We start from the raw sequence: 25,236 nt of genomic DNA on the forward strand, positions 1-25,236 counted from the left end.
TAAATGGTATAATAAGAGAAAACAAAGCACATACACTAGAGCAGGGGTTGGTAAACTACGGCCCACAGGCCAAATCCTGTTCACTACCTTTTTTTTATTAATACAGATAAAGTTTTAATGGAACATGGCTATGCCTGTTTACATACAGTCTGTAGCTGCTTTCACACTACAATGGAAAAGCTGATTAGTTCCAACAGAGTCCATATGGCCTACAAAGCCTAAAATACTATCTGGCCCTTTACAGAAAAAGTCTGCCAACCCTTGCACTAGAGTAATACAAACCAGTGAGGAATGAAAACATTAAGCCCAAAAGTATTGCCAAAGCTTAGTTCCAACCAGCAAAGTGCTTCTTGCTAATAAAACATATTTTAGAATCCACATTATGTGGTTTGTGTATCTTCAACAGAATTCCAGATTTAAAAATAACAATATATACGTGTTCTAACTCATATAAAAGAGCTTAAAAAAAGTTGATCTCATAGAGGTAGAGAGTAGAATGATGGTTACCAGAGGCTGGGAGGGAGAGGAAGAGAGATGGTTAACAGGTACAAAAACAGGTACACAGGAGTAAGTTCTAGTGTTTGACAGCAGAGTAGAGTGACTACAGTTAACCCTACTGACTACAGTTAATTTATATTTCAAAATAGCTAGAATATGTAAAATGTTCCCAACACAAAGAAATGGTAAATGTTTGAGGTAAATGTTTGATCATTATTGTATGCAGGTATCACAATATCACATATAACCCATAAATATGTATAATTATTATATATCAGTAAAAAGAAAAACCTTGTGACAAGGGTCCATTCATCATCTGTGGCGAAATGTACCTTGCTCACTCTGTAAACTTCTATCTTGTTCTTGCTCTATAATCCTATCTTTCACTCCTCAATATACTTCATTTTTGTGCTTAAAATAAATAAATAAAAATAAAAGATGAGGATATAAAAATAATATCAAAAAGAAAGATATGTGCCAAACTAGCTGATTTCTGTCAACTATGTCAGGTAATCCTAATAGTTATGTTTCTCTTTTTATCATTCTAAAGAATGATGCTAAAACAGAGATGACTAAAAAACACTTCAGTCACATACCGTTAGGAATTTCATCAAGATTATCATCGATTCCACGCTTTACAACTCGAGGCCTTGTCTGTCCATCTTGTGTGGTCCCCCATTCATCTGGCACTGAGGAAGGCTGGAACTGAACAATAACCTTCAAGATACAACAGGATTATGACAGAGCTCATTATGAAATTCTTTTCCACTCCAAGCTAAGTAATTTAATACATGATAAACTATACTTCATAGTATGGACAGTTTATAAATCAAGTATTAGTACTATTCCCTCAAAACCAATTTTGTAAGAGTCCTGCTAGTGTTAATTAACCATCAAAATTAATGTTGGAAAATCAGGGAGCCAAATCAAAAGAGTATACTTGACTTAAAAATCTAACATAAAACTCCAGCTTTACACATAAGATACCAAGGACAAGTTACCTTCAGTTGAGGAGTCTTTGTCTTACTAAAAATATAAGGGAAAATCCTTTAAATGGTAAGATTCCCAATTAATTTGTAAATTCAATTTCAATGACAAAAATTCACCACTTTTTAGGGAAAAAAATCTATTCTGTTCAATCAACTGTATTACATTCAGCCTTGTGCCATACAGAAATTTTTAAAAATACATACAAATGATAGTATGCAAAATGGTTTTGTTTGTATAAAAAACCAAAAGATTAAGAGCGGCTACCATTGAGAGGAAAATGAGGAGGGCAGAGGTAGAAAGCTTTTATTTTTCATTTAATACCTTTTTACACTGTTTAAACTTTATTGGTATATGAATGTTTTTATTTATTTATTTCAGTATCAATAAGGATTATAGAAGTGGTTAGACTGAATTTTTGTTTTCTTTTATATTTTCATGTAAAAATAAATAAATGAAATGACTACTTCTCAGAAACTGCTGTGTCCAAAGCCCTATGATAGATGCTTTTGCATTAATTACCTCACTTAATCAAATATATGACCCTGGGAGGTAAATATCATTGCAGGTGAGGAATCTGGAGCTCAGAGAAATTAAGAATTTCTGATTAAGAATCAGAACACTACTATCAATCAACATTTTTCTAAAAAACAAGACAAGTTCATAGAGACAATACAAAAAGAAAAAGAATGTATTTTTACTTGAAAGATTAAAATAAACCATCATTAAGTGCAGGTAGGCAAACTATGGCCTACAGGACAAATCTGGCCCGCCATCTGTTTTTGTAAGTAAAGTTTTATTGAAAATATCATACTCATTATTTTACCTATTATCTTTGGCTGCATTCACATTACCATGGCAGAGCAGCTGCAATAGCGAACAAATGGCCTGCAAAACCTAAAATATTTACTCTCTGTCCCTTTAAAGAAAAAGTTGGCCAACTGTGATCAAATGAAAACATGTATCAAGTAACTTCTACAGTATATACTAAACTTCAGTTAATATATTGCCATACACAGAAACTCCATGAGAAGCTAAATTGTTTTTGTTTCCATGATCAATGTGAACTATAATAAACTTTTTTAAAAGCAACACACTTGTTATAAATATATCCCCACGGCAGAAGTTACTAAAAATGAACATTTATCAAACACAGCAAAATAGTTATTAAAATGAACCTAACACTTTAATATCTTAAAACAGTATCATTACCTTTGGATTGTGCATAACAATTGTCTCTCCACTTGGAAACTCTAATCTTCGGTGCCACTGATTAGTAGTAACAGCTTTTTTATATTCAGCCTACAACAAAGGAAGCAACACATAATCCAATATGAAAACCCTATATCACACTGAGAGAGTGTGGTGGAAAATGTTAACTACAATGGTGATAAAAATACCAATAATAGCAGCTCCCATTTACTGATTGTTACCATACTTCTTTAATATCACCTTAAATTATGTTATCTTATTTAACTAATCACTCTCAATCACTCCTAAATAATATGCTCCCCACTATATCAAGAAAAAACCCATGATTTCAGTTTCCTAGGGTACAATAACCTGGGTTTCTTAAAACAGAAATTTATTGTTCCATAATTCTGAAGGCTCTAAGTCCAAAACCAAGGTGTCAGCAGGACCCTCTAAAACATACAAGGAAGTCCTCCTTGCCTTTTCCTGGCTTATGGTTGGTTGCTGGCAATATCAGTCTTCATCATCACATGGCATTCTCTCTGTGTATCTGTCTTAACATGGCTGTCTTCTTATAAGGACACCAGTCATACTGGATTGGGGCCTACCCTACTCCAGGATGACCTCATCTTAACTAATTATACCTGCAATGACCCTATTTCCAAACAAGGTCACATTTTGAGGTACTGAGGATTAGTACTTCAGCATACTTGGGAGGAGGGGAGGAGAGACAATTCAACCCTTAACAGACATCTTAAGCACTGTACACAGTTGCACAAGATTACACAACTGGAAAATAGCAATAGCAGAACTGTGGTTCATTCCCACTTAGAACTTTCTGACTCTAAAATCTTAACTGCCCAACCATCTTCTTACTCTTCCTCCAGATATACAGCCTTTCCTTGGTTTCTCAGGGGACTGGTTCCAGGACTCCTCTTGGATACCAAAATCTTCAGGTACTCAAGTCCCTTATATAAAATGGCATGGTATTTGCATAAAACCTACATGCATCCTCCTTCCCATATACTTTAAATCATCTCTAGATTAGTTATAATGCCTACGATAATGTAAATGTTATATAACTAGTTGTTACACTGTATTCTTTATTTATTTTTTTATTGTTACATCATTGTGTTTTATTTTCCTGAATTATTTTTTTTTAAAGAGACCAGGTCTTGTTTTTTCACCCAGGCTAGAGTACAGTGGCCCAATCATAGCTCGCTGCAACCTCGAATCCCCGTGTTTAAGAGATCTTCCTGTAAGTCATGTGCCACCACACCTGGCTAATTTTCTTTTTTAAGACTTTTTGAGGAGATGAGGTCTTGCTATGTTGCCCAAGCTGGTCTCAAACTCCTGGCCTGAAGTGATCCTCCCGCTTCTGCCTTCCAAAGTGCTGGAATTACAGGCATCAGCCATGATCCCAGGCCACAAATATTATCCACCCAAGTTGGTTGAATTTGTAGACATGGCATCTATGGATATGGAGGGCCAACTGTACTATTCTGCTCTTTATAAAGGCCTCTTAGGGAGAGATTCAACCTGAAGTAAGGGGAAATCTCTGGCACACCTACCATACAAAGTCTTTTTTGTTTTTGTTTTTTTTTTGAGACAGAGTCTCACTTTGTTGCCCAGGCTAGAGTGAGTGCCGTGGCGTCAGCCTAGCTCATAGCAACCTCAAACTCCTGGGCTCGAGTGATCCTTCTGCCTCAGCCTCCCAGGTAGCTGGGACTACAGGCATGCGCCACCATGCCCGGCTAATTTTTTATATATATATCAGTTGGCCAATTAATTTCTTTCTATTTATAGTAGAGACGGGGTCTCGCTCTTGCTCAGGCTGGTTTTGAACTCCTGACCTTGAGCAATCCGCCCGCCTCGGCCTCCCAAGAGCTAGGATTACAGGCGTGAGCCACAGCGCCCGGCCTTTTTTGTTTTTTAATTTTTAATTGACAAGTAAAAACTGCTACAAAGTCTTTTTTAAAATTAGTAACAGTGATTACTTGACAATCATGTAAAAATAGAAATCTCAAGCTGGGTGCAGTGACTCACACCTGTAATCCCAGCACTTTGGGAGGCTGACAGGAGGATCACTTGAGCCCAGGAGTTTGACAACAGGCTGGGCAATATAGCAAGATCCAGTTTCTACAAAAATTAAATAAATTAGCCAGGCATGGTGATGCATGCCTGCAGTCCCAGCTACTTAGGAGGCTGAAGCAGGAGGATCACTTGAGCCCATGTGTTCGAGGCTGTAATGAGCTATGCTTGGACCACTGTGCTCCAGCCTGGGTGACAGAGTAAGACCCTGTCTCTTTTTTTTTTTAAAAAAAAGTCTTTCTTTTTGCTTCCTGGGCAATTATTCAGTAACAATTCCTTTTCATTAGCCTTCTGTTCTTTAGACCCTCTTTACTTTTTAAAAAATTTTAGCACTTATTTATTTATTTATTTATTTATTTATTTATTTATTTATTTATTTATTTTTGAGACAGAGTCTCGCTCTGTCACCTGGGCTAGAGTGCCATGGCATCAGCCTAGCTCACAGCAACCTCGAACTCCTGGGCTCAAGCGTGAGCCACCACACCGGGCCACATATTTATTTATAATTACTAAAAGCAAGGCCGCAAACAAAAATGGTTAAGGAAAGAAAAGTTTCACCATCTTAAGAATTATTTTCACTTCTTCACATTCCCTTTCAATCCATAACTTTATAGTAAGACTTACTGGGTAAAAGTATGATTCCACATGTCAGTTTTCAAAATGGTCTTCGTTATCCTTAACATTCTGATCTTCCATATAAAATTTAGGAATAAGGCCGGGCGTGGTGGCTCACGCCTGTAATCCTAGCACTTTGGGAGGCCGAGGCGGGCGGATCGCTCAAGGTCAGGAGTTCGAAACCAGCCTGAGCGAGACCCCGTCTCTACCAAAAATAAAAAAAATAAATTAATTAATTGACCAACTAAAAATATATATACAAAAAATTAGCCGGGCATGGTGGCGCATGCCTGTAGTCCCAGCTACTCGGGAGGCTGAGGCAGTAGGATCGCTGAGCCCTGGAGATTGAGGTTGCTGTGAGCTAGGCTGACACCATGGCACTCAATCTAGCCTGGGCAACAAAGTGAGACTCTGTCTCAAAAAAAAAAAAAAAAAAAATTTAGGAATAGTGTACAAATTTTGATTCGGACTGCCTAAATTGATCAAATAATTTGGGAAGAACTGACATCTTTATGACATTGAAACTATGCCCATATGAATGCAATATTTAGCTCCACTGTAGAAGTCACATTTCATGACCTTCAATTTTGTCTTGTAGTTTTTCATTATCAAGTTCGCATCTTCCTTTTGTTGGACTTTTTACCTGCATAGCCTGTAGTTTGGTTTGCATTATAAATAGTATCTTCTTTTTCTATTACAGCTTCTAATTGGTTATTTCTATTTACAGGAATGTTATCAATTTACATATGTTGATTTTTATATCCACAGACTTTATAAACTCTTGCATTGGTGGTAAGGATATTTCTAGAGGTTCTGATTTTTTATGTAGATAATCATGTCATCGTCAAATTAAAGGTAATTTCTATTTCCAAAACCTCTGTTGTTTTGTCTTAGGGATCTGATAGGCCAGGATCACCTATGCAATGCTGAGCAATATGTGTCATCTGGTTCTCTGTCATTGGCCTTCTCACTTCCTAACCTGATCTGTCTCTTCCCTGATCTGGTTAGGTTTTCCTAGAAGAGGATGAACAGGAGCTAAGGTCTCCTGAAGTTAAGAACAGCCACGTCTTCCCTTTTGATGGTCTAAAGCAAAAAAATAGAAAAAAAATAAAAAAATAAAAAATTTTTAAAAATTAAAAAAAAAAAAAGAACAGCCACATGCTGTTGAGATAAATATCCCACCATCAAAGCCTGAGTCACCCAATAATCAAACACGGTTAAGATAAAGTATATACTTTGAGATACTGCTTAGACTTGAAAATATATACTTCAGCTTCAAAATAAGACTAAACATTTAACCTTGGGAGATCACAGTTTCTATAGGGGCCAAGGGTATCAAAAATTATAGCATACCTTTATGTTTATTTGTTTAAATCTAAAATTAAGCTATGCATATCAGCATTCCTTTATACTTTTTTTCCTTCTTAAAATAACTAAAATTATCTTTTAAGAGACTGGTGCCTCCTGATATTTGGTATTTCTGAGACTAAATTAATTTTATACCTTCTTTTCAGTCTTTGCTCTACTTAACTGGATTCTGACTCTGCTCCAATTCACTATTTTTTCAAATTGTGATCATTACTAGTAATAAACTGTGAAATCACTGTTTTAAATAAAAATATCAACGTGAATATGCATAACATATAGGAAGGTAATTACTGTTCCATGGATCTTTGTTTCTAGTGCTCTGTTGGAGCTGGCGTGTACTAGCTTTCAAGACCTGATCACACATGTCTCTTCCCAACGCTGTGTCCTACAACATTGTATTGATAGGTTATAACTACTGCCATGGTGATTTGTTCTCTGAAGTTTGGATTCGGTCAAGGGGCCACACTTGGGAATCCAGAAGGACACATGTGGCCCCGAGGTCACAGGTTCCCTGCCCTGTGGAAATCAGCAAATGCCGTATCAGGGACTTTTTTCCCCAGAGAGCCAGTTTACGAGAACACCACTGTTTCTGATAATATACATATATATGTGTGTGTAAAGTGCGTGTACTAAATCTCAACATAAAGGGTACTTCTTGGTGGCACATGCCTGTAGTCCCAGCTACTTGGGAGGCTGAAGCAGGAGGACTGCTTGAGCCCAAGAGTCTGAATCCAACTCAGCCAACATAGCAAGATCTTGTCTTTTAAAAAATAAAGAATTATGTTTCTTACTATGAGATGAAATTTAAAATGTTTGAAGTTTCTCTCTCAACAAGTCTCTTTTCCAATTTTCTTAATCCCAACTGAACTGTCTTATTTTAGGCCAATACTTACATTTTGGTATTGATGTGGTTATAGAATAGTATTTTAGAGTCACTACTATAGAGCCTAATATTTTCAGAGCAGGCATAATTGATAATGTCTAAGAACTGCATTTACAAATTTTTTTTAAAAAAAGCAAAATATCCCATAAAAAGTTTATAATTGCTAGGAAAAATATGTATATGGATAAAGTACAGTCTAAAAAATATTTTTACATGTAGAGTTTGATTTGAAAGAGAAGACTATAATTGAATTTTTCCTTTCCTTTTTTTTTTTTTTTTTTTTTTTTTTTGAGACAGAGTCTCGCTTTGTTGTCCAGGCTAGAGTGAGTGCCGTGGCATCAGCCTAGCTCACAGCAACCTCAAACTCCTGGGCTCGAGTGATCCTTCTGCCTCAGCCTCCCGAGTACCTGGGACTACAGGCATGCGCCACTATGCCCGGCTAATTTTATATATATATATCAGTTGGCCAATTAATTTCTTTCTATTTATAGTAGAGACGGGGTCTCACTCTTGCTCAGGCTGGTTTTGAACTCCTGACCTTGAGCAATCCGCCCGCCTCGGCCTCCCAAGAGCTAGGATTACAGGCGTGAGCCACAGCGCCCGGCCTTGAATTTTTTATTTCTATTAATTATATGTTCCTCAAGGGAAAAAAATTTAATAATTAATAGTGATATTTGAACTGTCAGTTTCTAAACAGAACACACAGAGTAGTCCTTGCTTGAAGTTATTTGAAATACGAATCTAGGGATGATTAACATTTTACAAACCCCTTTTAATATTAATGTTAGAGTTATTTAAAGAAATTTGAAGAATTATTACATTAAAAAACAGTTAATAGGCCGGGCGCGGTGGCTCACGCCTGTAATCCTAGCACTTTGGGAGGCCGAGGCGGGCGGATCGCTCAAGGTCAGGAGTTCGAAACCAGCCTGAGCGAGACCCCGTCTCTACCAAAAATAGAAAGAAATTAATTGACCAACTAAAATATATATATATACAAAAAATTAGCCGGGCATGGTGGCGCATGCCTGTAGTCCCAGCTACTCGGGAGGCTGAGGCAGTAGGATCGCTGAGCCCAGGAGACTGAGGTTGCTGTGAGCCAGGCTGACGCCATGGCACTCACTCTAGCCTGGGCAACAAAGTGAGACTCTGTCTCAAAAACAAAACAAAAAAAAAAAAAACAGTTAATAAAATGTTCTCTATCTAGTTTCCCATGTATGCAAGTGAATTCACTTATCTCAAATATCTAATACTCAACTATTAAGTAGAATTATCACAAGAAATTAACACAATTATATAAAACAACATTAACTGTCAGTTTTAAGAGGACTAATAAATCTCATGACACATCTTCCAATTCTGTTTTGTATTTATTTTCACAAATCAGAGGTTAATTTCAAGCCTTTTACTAAACATAATTCGAAAATATCCATATGCTTGTCAACAACATATCCCAGCAGCCAAAATTCTTTTGAAGGTTTGATGTAAGTACCTTACTAAATCTGTGATATACCTCTTAAACCATATTCTATCTTTGGACATGGAGGCCACAATTAGTACCCCATGAACAATAGCACCATTTAAAAAGCCATCTTTGTGAACAGCACCAAGACAGGCTGTCTTATAAATAAAGTCAGTTCCAATGTGAGTGGTGTTACATAAGGCTCAATGTTTTTTAAAGAAAAGTACCAAGTTAAGCACTACATTTTTTAAAGCACAAAGAAATAAAGCACTCATACCTCTAGTTTTTCACTGAAATCCTCAGTATAGGGAATAAATCTGCTATCTGTGTCCCCCTTGTAAAACCATGTACAGCGTCTCACTTCAGCCGGCTCCTCTTCCCAATATACAGCTTTCCTCATACGGTCATAGAGATACACGTCGTAGCGCCCTCCATCCGTGCCTAAAACCACGCTCTCAGGGTCTGGCTGGACTAAAGAACAAAATCAACACTTTACCTGACTGACTGTTAAAGGAATATTTAAAAATAATATATAATGAATATGGTATCTAGCCAATACTTAAAGACAAAGAACTATGCTCATTTTTATTTAAAAATAGAAGATTAGGATTAATCCATGCTGTTCAAAATTATGACTCTTCTTAGGTGAAAAAGAAACAAGGACAGGCTGGGCGTGTTGGCTCACACATGTAATCCTAGCACTCTGGGAAGCTAAGGCAGGAGGATCACTTGAGGCCAGGAGTTTGAGCAAATGCGAGACCCTATCACTATTAAAAATAGAAAAGAATTGGCCGGGCATGGTGGTGCATGCCTGTAGTCCCAGCTACTTGGGAGGCGGAGGCAGGAGGATCACTTGCTTGAGCCCAGGAGTTTGAAGTTGCAGTGAGCTACCACGATGCCACTACACTCAACCCAGGACAACAACAGAGTGAGACTCTGTTTCAAAAAAGAAACAGCCAGGGCAAACTTTAAATATCTGATCATAAAATAGTTCAAATAACTGGTAGGGGTTTTTGTTAATCAAAGCAATAACATCTACACACAGGAATGCTCCACGGAGTATGTTTCTAAAGGATAAAACAAGTGATTTTTAAGTCATATGATCAAATAACATCAAGATAAACAAAGAAATATATTTCTGCCCTGCAAGGCTTCTGAGAGCTTTAACACATCCTGCACACCATCACTCTCGAGAAAGGGACATAGTGAGCAGCATTTCTAAAACTTTTTTCACAGAGCATCTTCAGGATCAAGAGTTCCACAGAAAATGCTTTAAAAATGCCCCAGTAACTACAAATGAATAAGGGAAATAGGAAAACTGAAATCTGGATTATATGAACTACTCAGCTTCTCTGATTTAACACCTTTTTAACACCTTTAAACAGAGAAGGACATTGTTATAACATTTCTTCAAATACCATGCTCAGGTAACTCAGGACTTATATTAGTATCACTGTCTTAAGGTACAGAGTCTGGTGGGGTCTGCAAGGATTAAAGGATTTGACATTCACAAAAAGTAGGCCATGGATAAATACTCTTCATTTCTTCTCTTCCTAAAATAAGATATGAGTGATACATGACCAGTACTTACCTGAATTATAGATTTCTTCAAGATTCAGAGAGTCAAACACACTGAAAGGCAGCCACAGTTGTTTGTATTCTACCTCCTTGCAGTAAAACCAGTGAGGCTGAACTGGTTCATATTGGTTTTGAAGTAGAAAAGGAGGTGGCACCTGCAAAGAGGGACCCCCAGGTCTAGCAAGTACCTGCTGCTGTGATGGTGACTGCACTGAAGGAGGAATCTGGAAAACAAAGTTAAGACTGTCATGCTTGTCCAAAAGAACAATTTTGTATATGCTTCAGATCCAAACTGACATAAGCAATAATTATCCTACATATATTTCTAGACAATTATTTAATGTAATAAGTAGACCCCAAAGCAGTCAAAAAATATTTTAATCTAATCAAACTCAAAATCTGTTGCAGAGTGAACTAAACTTTTTCACACTGATGGTAAACTAGCACCTTCAGAGAAATCAATCCACCAATACATCTCCTATGATTTTACTTAACCTTTAAAAACGTGCATATTCCTTGACCCAGCCATTCCATTTCGAAGAAGTTATCCTACAGATATAATTGTAAAAACAAGTAAAACTTTACCCACAAGGATGTATATCAAAGGGTCATTTATAAAAGAAAATCACTGAAAATAATCTAAACGTCAAATGGAAATCTGATTAAATAAACTATACTTCACTCAAATGCTAGATTCTCTAGAGCCATTAAAAATGTTTTAGAAAAAATCTTAATAACATCTAAAATATTTCATAGAAAAAAGATTATAAAAAATACTGGTACTATGTTTGCCTAGAAAAAAGATAACAAAGACACATACCAAAATGGAAAGAGTGGTTGTTTACAGACAATTTTTGTTAATTTGGTTATTCTGTCTTTTTAAAATTTTCTACAATGAAAATGCTTTTAAAAATCAGAATACAATTATTTTTAAATGTTTTAATAATTTTGAAGCATTTTATCAACCTTAAATTTACTAAAGCTGATAGCTTTACTGTAGTTATGTAAAAGAATATCCCTTTTCTTAGAAATACACAGTATTTAGGATTAAAGAGTCATAATATATTTAAATAGTCTTCAAACACTCACCTTCAAAAACCACATATATACATACAGAGGGAGAATGAAAGAGAAAAGGGAAGGAGGAAAGAAGGGAAGGAGGAAAAGGAAGATGGGAAAAGGGGGGTTGGGGGAGGGCTCAAACACATTAGAGTGTGCATACCCACAAACTAAAAACAAACAGGCCACGCTTGGGAGCTCATGCCCTTAATCTTAGCATTTGGGAAGGCAAGCCAGGATTGCTTAAGGCCAAAAGCTTGAGACAAGCCTGGGGACAGCAAGACCTGTCTCCACAAAAACCTATATAAAAATTAGCTGGGCATGGTGGCACACACCTGCAGTCCCAGCTACTCGGCCTAAGGCAGGAGGATTGCTTGAGCCCAGAAGTTTGAGGCTGCAGTGAGCTATGACGACACCACTGCACTCCAGCCTGGGAAACAGAGCAAGACTCTGTCTTAGGAAAAAAAAAAAAAAAGAGAGAGAGAGAGAGAGATAAAATGTTAATGATAGGTAAATCTGGGTGAAGGATATTGCAGTGTTCTCTGTGCTATTTTTAGTTTTGTAATTTTTTCTTTAAATTTGAATTTTTTTTTCTTTGGAGACAGGGTCTGCTACATTGCCCAGGCTGGCCTCAAACTCCCAGGCTCAAATGATCCTCCTGTTTCAGCCTCTGGAGTAACTAGGACTACCGACATGTGCCACCATGCGTGGCTGAAGTTATCTTTTCTAATTCTTAATTTAAAAACTTTAAAAAATTTAATCAGTAAACTATAATTAGTTTGCTATAGTTAGCAAAAATTTTAACTATACTACATGCTATAAATCTGCTTACTTTCCAATATGCAAAACTCCAACATGATCAAGAATTTCTATAATTAGTGTGATTTAAATTAAATGATAAAATAGAACCCATTCTCCACTTCCAAGAGAGAACTTAGGTTACACTTTGATTACAATACTGCTATCAAGACCACACTGAGTTGGGTTTTCAGTTCTTTTTAATCATCTCCCCCCTTCTTTTGTTTTTTATTTGGTTGCTTTTTCTTTGGAAGTCAGTTGAATAATTAGTTGGGAAAAAAAGCACAAGAGAATGTCATAAAATTCACCCAAGACAAATGTTATTCCATCACCCCCCCTTGAGATAGAGGTTGACTGTCTAGATCCAAACTCTATAAAGAAAAGAAATTATTGGAATAATTAATTTTAGTCCCTATAGTTGAGTGCTTTGATTGACTTATATAGTTAAAAGATGAGAACCCGGCAGTCTGTTAGACAATAATTGTTTCACCTCTCACATGTCTCTAGATGACATTTATTACTGGTATCTTACACTAAAATCTGGAAATACTGGCATATAGCCAATTCACAAAAATCAATGATCACTTCAGTAAACAGGTAATATACACTAAAATATGAGGTATCCAGTGAGCTACCTCTAAAAGAATGTTAACTTCAAGGCATGAAGCTTACAAAGAACATCCTCTGAAAATAACTTGTCATCATATTGATTATAAACTGCACAATGTTTTTTAAAACATAGGCTAAGGTGAGAGAGAAAGAGAAGAAATTAGAGTCTATAAGTAGGACATAAGAACATGTCTCCATACCGGTGGCAAAGATCCTGGAGGCGTCTGGTACATTTGAACAGGGGGTCCAGAGGATGGAGGAGGAGTGGGATGGCCTGGTGTTTGGCACTGCTGCAGCTGGGGTGGTGCAATGTAAGGATTAACCCTGCTGCTGACAGGGGTATGGCGATATGGATTGTGTCCCGGTTGGGAGGTTCCTTGGGGTGGGCTCCCAAAATTTGAATGAGAGAGACCACTCGGTTGAGAAGGCAGGTAAGTATTTATTTCCATTGGTGAGGAAAGTAGAGCACCATGTTGAGTCTTCAAAATGGATGGTGAAAACACATTTGACACATCTTGGGATCCAGGTATAAAAGGGTGTGCAGTTGGGGGCTTGGAGAATGTTGACTGTCCAACTGATGTTGCTGCAGTTGTTAATGGTGACTGTCCAATATTGCCAAAAGGATCACTACTGCTTGATACCTGAGAGAAGTAACTAAATGTCTGTGGGGTAGACGTGTGAACTGAAGTCTGACCAAGGAAGCTGTCCTCCTCACCAACATCTGTGGAATCCTCTGAAATAGAACAAGAGAGCAAATGGCTTAAAGGTACTCTATCATTCTGCAGATACGATTCTATAAGGAAGAGCTAGCAACTGTACTTCTTAATTTGTTATTCAAACTTGTATTTCTGCATTACAGAAAACACTTCTTTTCTTTGAAAACTTGTTTCTTTGAAATGAAAAACTAAAAAATATGAATTAAAAAAATCAAAATGAGGGAAAAATAATAATTCATTCATATAAGCCCACCTCCCAGAGACAATCACTGTTAAAACTGTTAATATTCTGGTACATACTATTCCATTAATTTTTAAATAAAGGTATTTATTACTTATTTTGTAAGTATATATTTGTATGTAGGAGAAGTTTTTGAAAATAAAAACAAAATTTATACTTACTACTTTTACGTATTATTTTTAATCTTCTTTTCTTGGTAAGAAATACTTCAAATGTTACTCCACTACCCATATACATATATTTCTATAGTCATGATGAGAAACTAAAGCACAGATATTAACTCTGTTGACAAGAAGGGGTGTGTCAAGGCTCTTACCTACAAAGCACATATTGTGCAACTGAACAGGAGGCATCTGTATTCCCAAGGCAAAGTAGGTCAACTTGGGGATTGCCATCCTCAAAATCATGCAGTACCACAACCACATATCATTACAAAACACTGTATTGCTAGAAAAGTCACCTTCTAACCAAGGAAAGCTCATTTCACTTCACTTTGGCCAATTTGATCTTCACTGTGGGTATTAACAATTCCAAACAATTTATCTTCTGTTCTACTACCAAGTTGTAAAATAAAAGCATATTCCCTCTATATCACCTCAATAATCTACCTTACTCTTCCTTACTAAACTTCCATGCAGCCTTAGCTACAGCTTTCATCTTCCTCCTAATCTTCTTGCTCCTGTCTCATTCCCTTTTTTTTTTTTTTTAAGACAGTCTTGCTTTGCTGCCCAGGCTAGAGTGCGTGCCGTGGCATCAGCCTAGCTCACAGCAACCTCAAACTCCGGGGCTCAAGCAATCCTGCCTCATCCTCCCTAGTAGCTGGGACTACAGGCATGCGCCACCATGCCCGGCTAATTTTTTTTTTCCTATATATATCAGTTGGCCCATTAATTTCTTTCTATTTATAGTAGAGCCGGGGTCTCGCTCTTGCTCAGGCTGGTTTTGAACTCCTGATCTCGAGCAATCCGCCCGCCTCGGCCTCCCAGAGTGCTAGGATTACAGGCGTGAGCCACCGCACCTGGCCTCATTCCCTCTTATCTCACTGCTAGAAGCATAGAGTCCATGAGAGAGGTGGACCCACTCAGTACACAGGCATACTTTGGTCCCTGCCCTTGGAGACCTGCCAAAGGGCAGCCTTCTTCCAAGCCCTGGGCTCCTTCCTGATGTCTACTAAAGGAGGCTACCAGGCTCGTAGATTCAGGCTTGAGCTTCTAGGTTGCACCAGTTATAATTCACACACATCAATTTAACTAAGATACTCCACTATTCAAAATACTCCTCTCACTAGTTTTTGTAACTAAAAATAAAATATCACTTCCTGCACAAGCCCTTTGCTTGTATCATTCCACTTTACTGATATACTTCCAGTTCCCATCCCTTTTCAAGCCCTTCTTAGTTCATTTTCCAACAATTAAAACCATGGAAAAAACCTCACTGGTACCTTTCATCCTTTAAGACAGCAGTCCCCAACCTTTTTGGCACCAGGGACCAATTTCATGGAAGACAATTTTTCTACCAGACTAGGAGGGGAGGGGGAGTGGAGCACAGGTGGTGATGTGAGCCACGGGAGCCGCTGTAAATACAAATGAAGCTTCCCTCACTAGGCTCCTGCCCCCAGGCCACAGCTCCCAACCTCACTGCCTGCTATATGGTTTCATGGAAGACAAGGCGGGTGGGGAGCAGAGTTCTGCTGGCTGGTCCCTAATAGGCCATGGACTGGTCCTTGGACAGGGGGTTAGGGACCACACCTTTAAGAAAACTCAAAATCAGGCCGGGCGCGGTGGCTCACGCCTGTAATCCTAGCTCTTGGGAGGCCGAGGCGGGCGGATTGCTCAAGGTCAGGAGTTCAAAACCAGCCTGAGCAAGAGCGAGACCCTGTCTCTACTATAAATAGAAAGAAATTAATTGGCTAACTGATATATATATAAAAAATTAGCCAGGCATGGTGGCGCATGCCTGTAGTCCCAGGTACTCGGGAGGCTGAGGCAGAAGGATCGCTCGAGCCCAAGAGTTTGAGGTTGCTGTGAGCTAGGCTGATGCCACGGCACTCACTCTAGCCTGGACAACAAAGCGAGACTCTGTCTCAAAAAAAAAAAGAAAACTCAAAATCAACCTAGTCCAAGAAACTTATTTCTGATTAGCACCAATTACAAATGAAATGCTTATCTCCACCACTGCTAGCATCAGCTCAGGGGCACTTTCTACTTTAATACAGATACATACAGCAACTAGAGCCATAACTTTAATAGGCGCTTGTGCACTTGTGACAATCCCAACTCCATCTCAAACCCAAACTGTTCTCATGTGTTCCAGAACTTATTTTCCAACAACTTCCTCAAAATACTTTTAGCAGACTCACCCACATATACCTCAAACTTAGTAAGCCTAAAACTAAATTTATTCTCTCTGTCCCTGTGCTCCTTTTACTGTGTCTCACCATCTCAATAGATGTTTGCCTACATCCATCCAGATATCAAACCAGAAACCTCAAGTCTCTGACACACGCCCCTTTCTCTCTCGAATACCCCTTATTTAATCATTCAAATACTCATTTGAGAAATATTTAGATACGACCCATTATGTGCCAGACACAGAGCTTCATCTAAAACTGAATACGCTCATGCTTGTAGTGCCAGCAACTTGGGAGGCTGAGGCAGGAGGATCACTTAAGCCTAGCAGATTAAGGCTGCAGTGAGATATGATCATGCCACTGTGCTCCAGCCTGGGAGACAAAGCAAGGCCTCTCTTTAAAAAAAAAAAAAAATTAAAAGTGAACAAGAATGGGCCTCTGTGCAGACAGACAGAGCTGACAGTCTGGCCTCCTGTGAGTCACTAAATCCCTACAATTTTATAGTCTAAAAATCTCTCACATCTGCTCCCTGCTCTTCATACCCTATGTGGCTGACTTGGGTTAGACTGCCATCTACTCCTGCCTGACTCACACACCAGGGCCTCCAGACTGACCCTTCTTGCTACAATCAGCCTTATTCTAGTGCAACCAGAGAAAACTTCAGTCTTTCTGAAACACACCTCTAATTTCACTCCCTTGTTTAAAATTCTTCAAAGGCACCCCCATACTTCACAAGATGAACTACAAACTCCTAAGTATGGTGCACGAGGTCTATAGAGCACCGAAGCCACTCCCCTGTAGACATTCTAGTCACAGTGATCTTCGAGGGGAGGGGAGGGGAGGAGAAGGGAGGGGAGGGGAGGGGAGGGGAGGGGAGGGGAGGGGAGGGGAGGGGAGGGGAGGGGAGGGGAGGGGAGGGGAGGGGAGGGGAGGGGAGGGGAGGGGAGGGGAGGGGAGGGGAGGGGAGGGGAGGGGAGGGGAGGGGAGGGGAGGGGAGGGGAGGGGAGGGGAGGGGAGGGGAGGGGAGGGGAGGGGAGGGGAGGGGAGGGGAGGGGAGGGGAGGGGAGGGGAGGGGAGGGGAGAGGAGAGGAGAGGAGAGGAGAGGAGAGGAGAGGAGAGGAGAGGAGAGGAGAGGAGAGGAGAGGAGAGGAGAGGAGAGGAGAGGAGAGGAGAGGAGAGGAGAGGAGAGGAGAGAAGAGGAGAGAAGAGAAGAGAAGAGAAGAGAAGAGAAGAGAAGAGAAGAGAAGAGAAAAGAGAGGAGAGGATAGACAGCTCCATCCCTGTTCCATACCACCCATCACCAACTCCTAACAAACCTGCAGATTTTCTCACGCCTCCAGACCTTTACATATGCATGTCTCTCCAGACTCCCTCATTTCTATGCACCCTTCAACCTCAGCTCAAGCATCACCTCATCTGAGGGCCTGAGCCTGATGGATGTCCACTCCTCAGTCAGCCTGAGACCCACAGTGTTCACAGCAGCCTACCAATCCCTCTAACTGTTCTAAACCTGTATCATTATTGCTTACACAGATGGGTATTTATGTATACATATACACTGTGCAGTCACTGAGTGCAGAGCTGTCTGCTCTTCTGTGTCTCCCTGATATCCAGAACAGAGTCTGGCAAACAGAAGCTGCATAATCCATGTTTGTTGAATGTATGAAATTGCTTCCTGTGTTTCTCTTTCACTGATGACTGCTGCTTCTAAGGAGACTGGTTCTTCTTTTGTCTCTGGAAAGTCTCCAAATTGGTTTCTAACTATGCAATCTTTTTTTAGAGGTAGAAAAATACTTATTACAGAATTTTAGTTCTAAAAATTATTAATGTTCTTACCAAAAAAAAAAAAAAAAAAAAACTCTGTCTCCAAGAAACAAGAGTTTTAAAGACAGGTGTAGTTATCCTATACTTAACAATGAAAATGTTTAGCATTAACTGATAGTGATGCACACAAACCAAATATAATATAGCAAGGATGAAGGACATGAACCAAACAACATTCATGAAGCAAAGGATGATATGCAATCCCAGGATGATATGCAATGACCTTATTTATTCCTGCATCATCCCACAGCACCCTGCTCCAGTCATGCTGGCTCTTCACCAAAGATGCCTAACCTTTCAACTCCATTGTCAAAATGAGACATACATATTCCTAACTCCCATCCTTTCATTCATTCAACAAATATCTGCTGAGTGCCTGGTAGACCAGTCACTATTCTAGGCACTGGGGATATAAAAGTGAATAAAGCTAAGTCCTTGCTTTCATGGAGCTTACATTCCAGTAAGGTAGAACAAACAAATACGTGCAAGTGTTCAGGTGATGAACACCAAGAAAACACATAACACAAGGGAAGGGGAACTTTCATGTACACCTGCTTCCAGTGTGCCCTTCTTCACTTCTCAATAAAACTTTCCTTAGCTCTCTAAGCAAGAATAAATTATTCACAGGGGAAAAAAATCAGCATTTAATGGGGATCTATGTATTAGGCACTAACCAAGATCCTGGAAATAAAAGGTAATTAAGTCATAGCTGCAAACTTCAAGAAGCTCACAGTCCAAATGAAGAGGGAGGTATGCTTATTTCACAAACATTATTTCACACTGTCTACCAGATGCTATATTCGGTGCTTTAGAAAAATGGATGCACTTCTCATCACAATACTGAGAGGCTGTACATATACAGAAACTGAAGCACAGAGAGGTAAAGTAACATGTCTGTGGTCACACAGCAAGATACTGGCAGGGTCAGGACTGGAACACAGACCATCTGTGCTCCTAAACACCATGCTCTGGGTATTGCCTACATAATCATCAAAAAAGCTGTCTCCCTGGACAATAATAAACATATGAACAAAGAGCTAGGAGAGCGCATAGGAGTGGGTGTCTAAGAGAACAAGAAAAACCTTCTTAGAGGAAATAATGGACTATCTTAAAAGACAAGGGATGCATTCTATATCTCTACTGTGGAAACATTATATGTCCATACTAGGAGATAGCTTACTGAAGCCTAAGAGATATGCTATTGTAGTCCAGGAGTTTTCTAGTAGGAGATGGTCTACTGCATCCTAGCAGAGGGCCACTGCCCAAGCTAGAAGACATCTTACTGTACCCTAGGAGATATCCTATTGTACCATAGCACTCTCCCAGTGGGAGTAGCCTACTATATCCTAGGAGAGGGCCACTGTCTAATGTATCTGCATCCCCTGCCAGCAGCTGGCACACTAATGTCAACACGGATTTGCAGAATGCTAGTACACGAGTGTCCAGACTCTGGACAAGTGGGAAAAGAGGGTGTCTTTAAGGAAGAGCAAGCCTCATCACCTGGTCCCGGCCTCCAAGATCCCAAAGCCCCCAGCCCACTCAAACCTGGCCACTGGAGGTCCTGACAAGCTACCCAGAGGGTGGGTGGAGACAGAAGAAACACCGCCTGTCTGGGCCTCGTCCCCCCCACGCCCCCCGCCCGCCGTCCCGCACACACTCGCCCGGCCGGACCGCCCTCCCCTTACTACCTCCGGGCAAGAGCAGGGAGGCCGAGGCGGCGGCGGCTTGAGTGACCGGGATGAAGGGCACGTTGAAGCTGAACTCCGTGGCCGAGGAGGAGAAAAGTAAGTTCGTTCCCGACGAAGAGGCGGAGGCGCCACTGCTGCCACCGTTAGGCTTCCTCTCGGCCATGGCGGCGGCCTACCGTCCGTTACACGTCTCCCGGCAGCCGGTGAAACACCGCCGACCGGAAACCGCTCACCTTCGAGGCCAGCGCACTTCCGCACTTGCGCACGGGAGCCGGAACTACTGGCGGCTAGTCAGCTGCCCTCCCCCTTCCCCTAGCCGGTGCCGCCAAAAATTAACATGGCGGCGCCGGCTTCACGCCCGAGCCTAGCACGTGACACCCTCAGCGGCTGCGCAGGCGTGGCTGGAGTCTCAGGGCCAAGGCAGAGGCGGCAGCGCCTAGGAGCGGTCCCTGCCGGTTCGGGATCAGAGCACGAATTGACGCTTAATCGGGGGGTGCGGGGGCCGCTATGGTCTTCCTAAAAGTACCCACGGGGTAGTTTTACCAACAAAGATTTTGGAGGAACAGCGAAGCCCCCGGGGGCGGGTAGCAGAGTGCCGCCAGAAGGCGGGAGGGAGGAGAGGTGGTGTGGGCAATCCGCAGCCTCGGCCAAGCCGCACCCGCCCACTCGAGCACCCACGAGTCTTTCTGCACTGAACTGAACTCTCGTCGTTGGCCCAGAAATAGAAATGGTAAAACTGTTTAAGTTTTTAAGCCATAGGGGGAAATTGTTTAAAAGAGAAACCGGGGGATTGGGATGTGACTTTTTAAATAGCTTCCTATATCCACAGTCATCTTACTAGTTCAGTCCAAAATGCGTTGTGGATAACTTGGACATAATTGTCATTGTTCATAGTTCGAGATTATGAAAGAAAAGAATAACAGAAGCAGTCTTTCAGCTTCTTGGAGAGTAGGAGAGGAAGATGAGACCCCAAAAGAAGCCTCAAATAATGAAACTCCCCCTCCCAGCTATTTACACCTGTATAGAACTGAAGTTTATTAATTCAATAGCTAATATGCTTACTGTCAAAAATTTTTTATAAAAGCTGAACACTAAAGCAGTAAGATAGATTTTATTTAGTAATATAGGGAAGAGGGTCAAGCATGAACTGAACTCAACTTTTCTAAAACAAAAGGTTGGAGACTTTTTAAAGGCTGTAGTGTGCTAAAGAAAAGGCATTAAATTAGCTGGGCATGGTGGCGCATGCCTGTAGTCCCAGCTACCCGGGAGGCTGAGGCAGAAGGATCACTCGAGCCCAGGAGTTTGAGGTTGCTGTGAGCTAGGCTGACGCCACAGCACTCACTCTAGCCTGGGCAACAAAGCGAGACTCTGTCTCAAAAAAAAAAAAAAGAAAAGAAAAGGCACTGAGGCCTGGGAAGGGAGGTTGGTCCCCATGACTAGGAGTTTGTTAATTGGCGCTTATCCAGAGGAGATGCATAATTGTCCCATCTTCATGATAGGCAGTGGTGTAAGTTAGAGCAAGACAGCTGGCAGGGACTGGGAGAATGAGAACTATTCCTTCTTGAAGCTTAGGGTCTGATCAGGAAGACAGACAACTAAACACATAATAACAATAAACTAATGTGTGATGGGTGTTATGATGCATAATTTCCCAAAATGTGTTACATGGAACATTGACATAATCCCAGAGGGAGGTACAACCTTTCCATGGAGAAAGAGGGCAAAGATTTCAAACCTTCAGACCATCAACAAACGACTTACCTAGTCTGGAGTGTTGTGAAAGGCTTCCCTGAAGAAGAAAACTTAAAATTGAGACCTGAAAAACAATGAGTTCAAGTTAACTGGATCTGAAGCCTGGGGAAGGCTGGGGTGGGAGAAGCAGTAGAGACAATTTCACATTAAGGAACAGTATGTTGGAAATCCTGAGATGCCAAGTTGGGATGTTTAGAGAAACAGAGGTTACAGTAAGGCTGAAGCCCAAGGAGCAACAGGAGGAAGTTGGGAGATGAGGATGAAAAGCAGACAGAGACCAGTTGGTGGAGGGTTTTACAGGTTAAGAGAAAAGAGAAATCAAACAAGAGTTTAAAGGAGGGTGGAGAAATAACATTTATTCTGTAGAAAGTTCACTCTGACTTTAGTGTAATAAAATAGTTAAGGAAAGAGCAAGCCTGGAGGTAGGAAGAGCAGTTGGCAGGCTGTTGTAGTGAACCAGGTGAGCAATGATGGTGGCTCAAATTATGGTGATTGCAGTAGGAATGAACAGAAATAGGACTAATTTCTGGGAAGGATGTCAGATTGAACAGATGCATCATGATTTGCTTCTCCTGAAACTCTGCTGAAAGCACAAATAGTTTTTATTTTTAAGCATAAACCCATAAGGATGCAGAGAATGGGAGAGAGAATTTGACAGCAAAAAGATTTGGGAAGCAGCAAAAATGATGGACAAGTAGCCTCTGATTTAACAAAGCAGCGGAAGAGAAAGCCCATAGTCAACTTGATTTATACCATAGAATTACCAAAAGGTGCTGGACACAGTGGCTCACTTGTATAATCCCAGCACTTTAGGAGGCTGAGGGAGAAAGATCCTTTGAGGCCAGGAGTTTCAAACCGGGCTGGGCAACATAGACTGTGTCTCTACAAAAAATTAGCCAGGCATGGTGGCACACACCTGAAGGCTGAGGCAAGAGGATCACTTGAGCCCAGGAGTTTGAGGCAGCCATGAGCTATGATTGTGCCACTGCAATCCAGCCTGGATGACAGAACAAGACCCTGTCCCAAAAGAAAAGAAAAAGAATGAAAGAAATTTAGTTCTGTATGCTGGGAAGTCCAAGATTAAAGCACCAGCAGATTCAGTGGCTGGTGAGGGAGAATCTGTTTCCTTCCTGGTTCATAGACAGCACCTTCTCACTGTGTCCTCATGTGGTGGGATGGGCAAGAGGTCTATCTACAGCCCTATACAGGCCACAAATACTGTTCACGAAAGTATCCCCCTCATGATGTGATCACCTCCCAAAGGTCCCACCTTCTGATGCCATCACCTTGGGGATGAGGATTTCAACATAAGGATTTTAGAGGAATGCAAACATTCAAGACACAGCAGGAAGAAGAAAAACTAAAAAACAAAACAATAACAAAAACTACCAATAAAATCTTCAGAGAGATAAGAGGATTTGGAACAAAGAAACAAAATCAGTGTGCTACTTAAAAAAAAAAAAAAAGAAAGAATGGCTGGGCTCAGTGGCTCACGCCTGTAATCCTAGCACTCTGGAAGGCTGAGGAGGGAGGATAGACTGAGCCCAGGAGTTTGAGGTTGCAGTGAGCTGTGATGATGCCACAGCACCCTATCCAGGCAACAAAAATAAATAAATAAATAATGAAATAATAAAAGAAATATTCAGGGAACAAAAAAGAAAGTTAAAACTCAGTAGAAGTAAAGGAAATGTGAGAAAATTTTCCAAAAAGTAAAGCAGAAGGACAAACAGATGGAAACTAGGAGGAAAAAACATAAAATTGGAATACCAGGCAAGGAAATCCAATATCTGAATATTAAGAGTTCTGCTAAGAATAGAGACAGAGAAAATGCAGGGGAGGGAATCATCAAAGAAAAAAATATTTTTTATTTCTAGAAATGAAGGATACCAGTTTCCAGACCGACAGGGTTGAGTACCCATTGCTATAGTTGAAAGTGGACCCACACCAGAGCACTGGAAACAAAGAGAAGATCTTAAAGGTCTCAGCAGAACAAAAACTGATTAAACGCTCCCAAAATATTTACCTCTCAAAGATACTTTCTATGAAAGCAATTAGAGAAGTGTGTTACCAAAACTAAGAACAAACTACGAAAAATCTTTCTCTGTGGGATACTGGAAACATGATATCCAACACAGGTATTGTAGAGGACTGCAAGCTATTATAACAAAAAGACTCCAAAATGTAGTGGCTCAAACAAAATAGAAGTTCATCCTCACATAAGAGTACACGTTGGTGACCAGCTTTTTGTCTTCAACAAAGGCTTCTAAGGCTACTCCAGTTGTTGACATCCAAGCCTGCAGGAAGGGTCAGAGAAGTTCAGGATCAGATGTTTCATCTTAACAAGTGGGGAATAAGTTGCACACATCACTTCTGTTCACACTCCACTAGTGAGAACTTCAACAAAAGGCACTTCTAGGTGCAAGAAGAACTGGGAAATAGTCCCCAACTGGGTGGCCACATTCTAACCACATATAACTATGGAGGGAAGAAAATTTGCTGAGCAAATGACAATTACCACCAAAGTCTGCCCCTTTGGCAACCAGATACCCAACCCTTCCCAGGCATAGAATCTGTCTGTGTCCCTTCCCAGAAGAGGCAGCAAGCTACATCCAGCTTTAAAGTCCAGGATCTTTGGGTATAGCTCAGCCCTTTCCATTGGAACTGGATGTGGCCCGTTGTGGTCTGCTGAACTATAATACATCCAATAGACTACAGTGGAGCAAGAGCAGTGTAACTGCCATGAAGACCCCCGTTGGAAAAAAGGAGAAATGGGAAACATAGCAGTCACTTCCATAGAAATGACTGAATCCTGCTAGGCGTGAACTAAAAATGCCCCCCTGCTCTGAGGGTGGAGAATTTTCATGGTTAGTCTTGGCTGTCTCTGGTTGGCCCTCTGGAGATAACTCCCAGTCCACAGTCTTCTGAGGCCCCAGCTTTGCCCTGGGGGTCGGGGTGGGGGGTTGCGGGGGGAGTCCCTGGTTCATGATCTTGCATAGCATATCTAAAGCAGCATTGGAAAGCCTGTCCTCTTTGGGGGCTGTACAGTTTTGGCAGCCCAATTCCTGCTGGTACAAGTTTGGGGCCTAGGACTTGCTTTAAGGCTTGAACAGTTGCTGGCTTTTTCAGGCAAGATTCCTAGTGTTTTATTTCCAGTGAGTTCCAAGTTCTTTACTTTCCTGTCTGATTCAGGCTCATTTTTCTCAGCCTAAAGGAAGGTTATCTTAAGGCCATTTGAAACCGTAGGCTCTGGTGAGAGAGCAACATCCTTGATCTAATCTTTGCCACAAGGCTGGATTCTTCATATTACCTGAGAAGTCTCAAAGGACCCTTGGAAATGCCTTTGAGCAAGACATTTTATTTCCTATGGTTTAAATACTAAATTGATTGGCTTTTCCCATACAGTAAGGCCTCGGTTTCTCCTGTTCTATCCAACCTGGTAGCTACCTGTGGGTATTGAGCACTAGAAATGTAAGTACCTGAATTGAGAGGTAAGTATAAAATACACACAGGATTTCAAAGACTTACTTAG

The 25,236-nt window shown here is 40.7% G+C and overlaps 1 protein-coding gene across 2 annotated transcripts in view; it reads right to left on the reverse strand.

The window, feature by feature from the left end:
* The window catches only part of SEC23IP (SEC23 interacting protein), a 46,809-nt gene extending 26,602 nt beyond the window's left edge, over positions 1-20,207 (reverse strand). For both annotated transcript variants that reach the window (XM_020280725.2, XM_012739175.3), the window contains exons 1-6: positions 19,956-20,207; positions 13,337-13,869; positions 10,684-10,894; positions 9,370-9,563; positions 2,698-2,787; positions 1,095-1,215 (exon numbers count right to left, since the gene is read on the reverse strand). In XM_020280725.2, coding sequence (XP_020136314.1) covers positions 1,095-1,215; positions 2,698-2,787; positions 9,370-9,563; positions 10,684-10,894; positions 13,337-13,869; positions 19,956-20,118 — 1,312 coding nt within the window. In that variant the 5' untranslated portion in view covers positions 20,119-20,207. The remainder of the gene's footprint in view (positions 1-1,094; positions 1,216-2,697; positions 2,788-9,369; positions 9,564-10,683; positions 10,895-13,336; positions 13,870-19,955) is intronic.
* Positions 20,208-25,236: the final 5,029 nt, after the last annotated feature.

This window comes from Microcebus murinus, chromosome 14, assembly GCF_040939455.1.
Source record: "Microcebus murinus isolate Inina chromosome 14, M.murinus_Inina_mat1.0, whole genome shotgun sequence".
NCBI classification, from domain to species: domain Eukaryota; kingdom Metazoa; phylum Chordata; class Mammalia; order Primates; family Cheirogaleidae; genus Microcebus; species Microcebus murinus.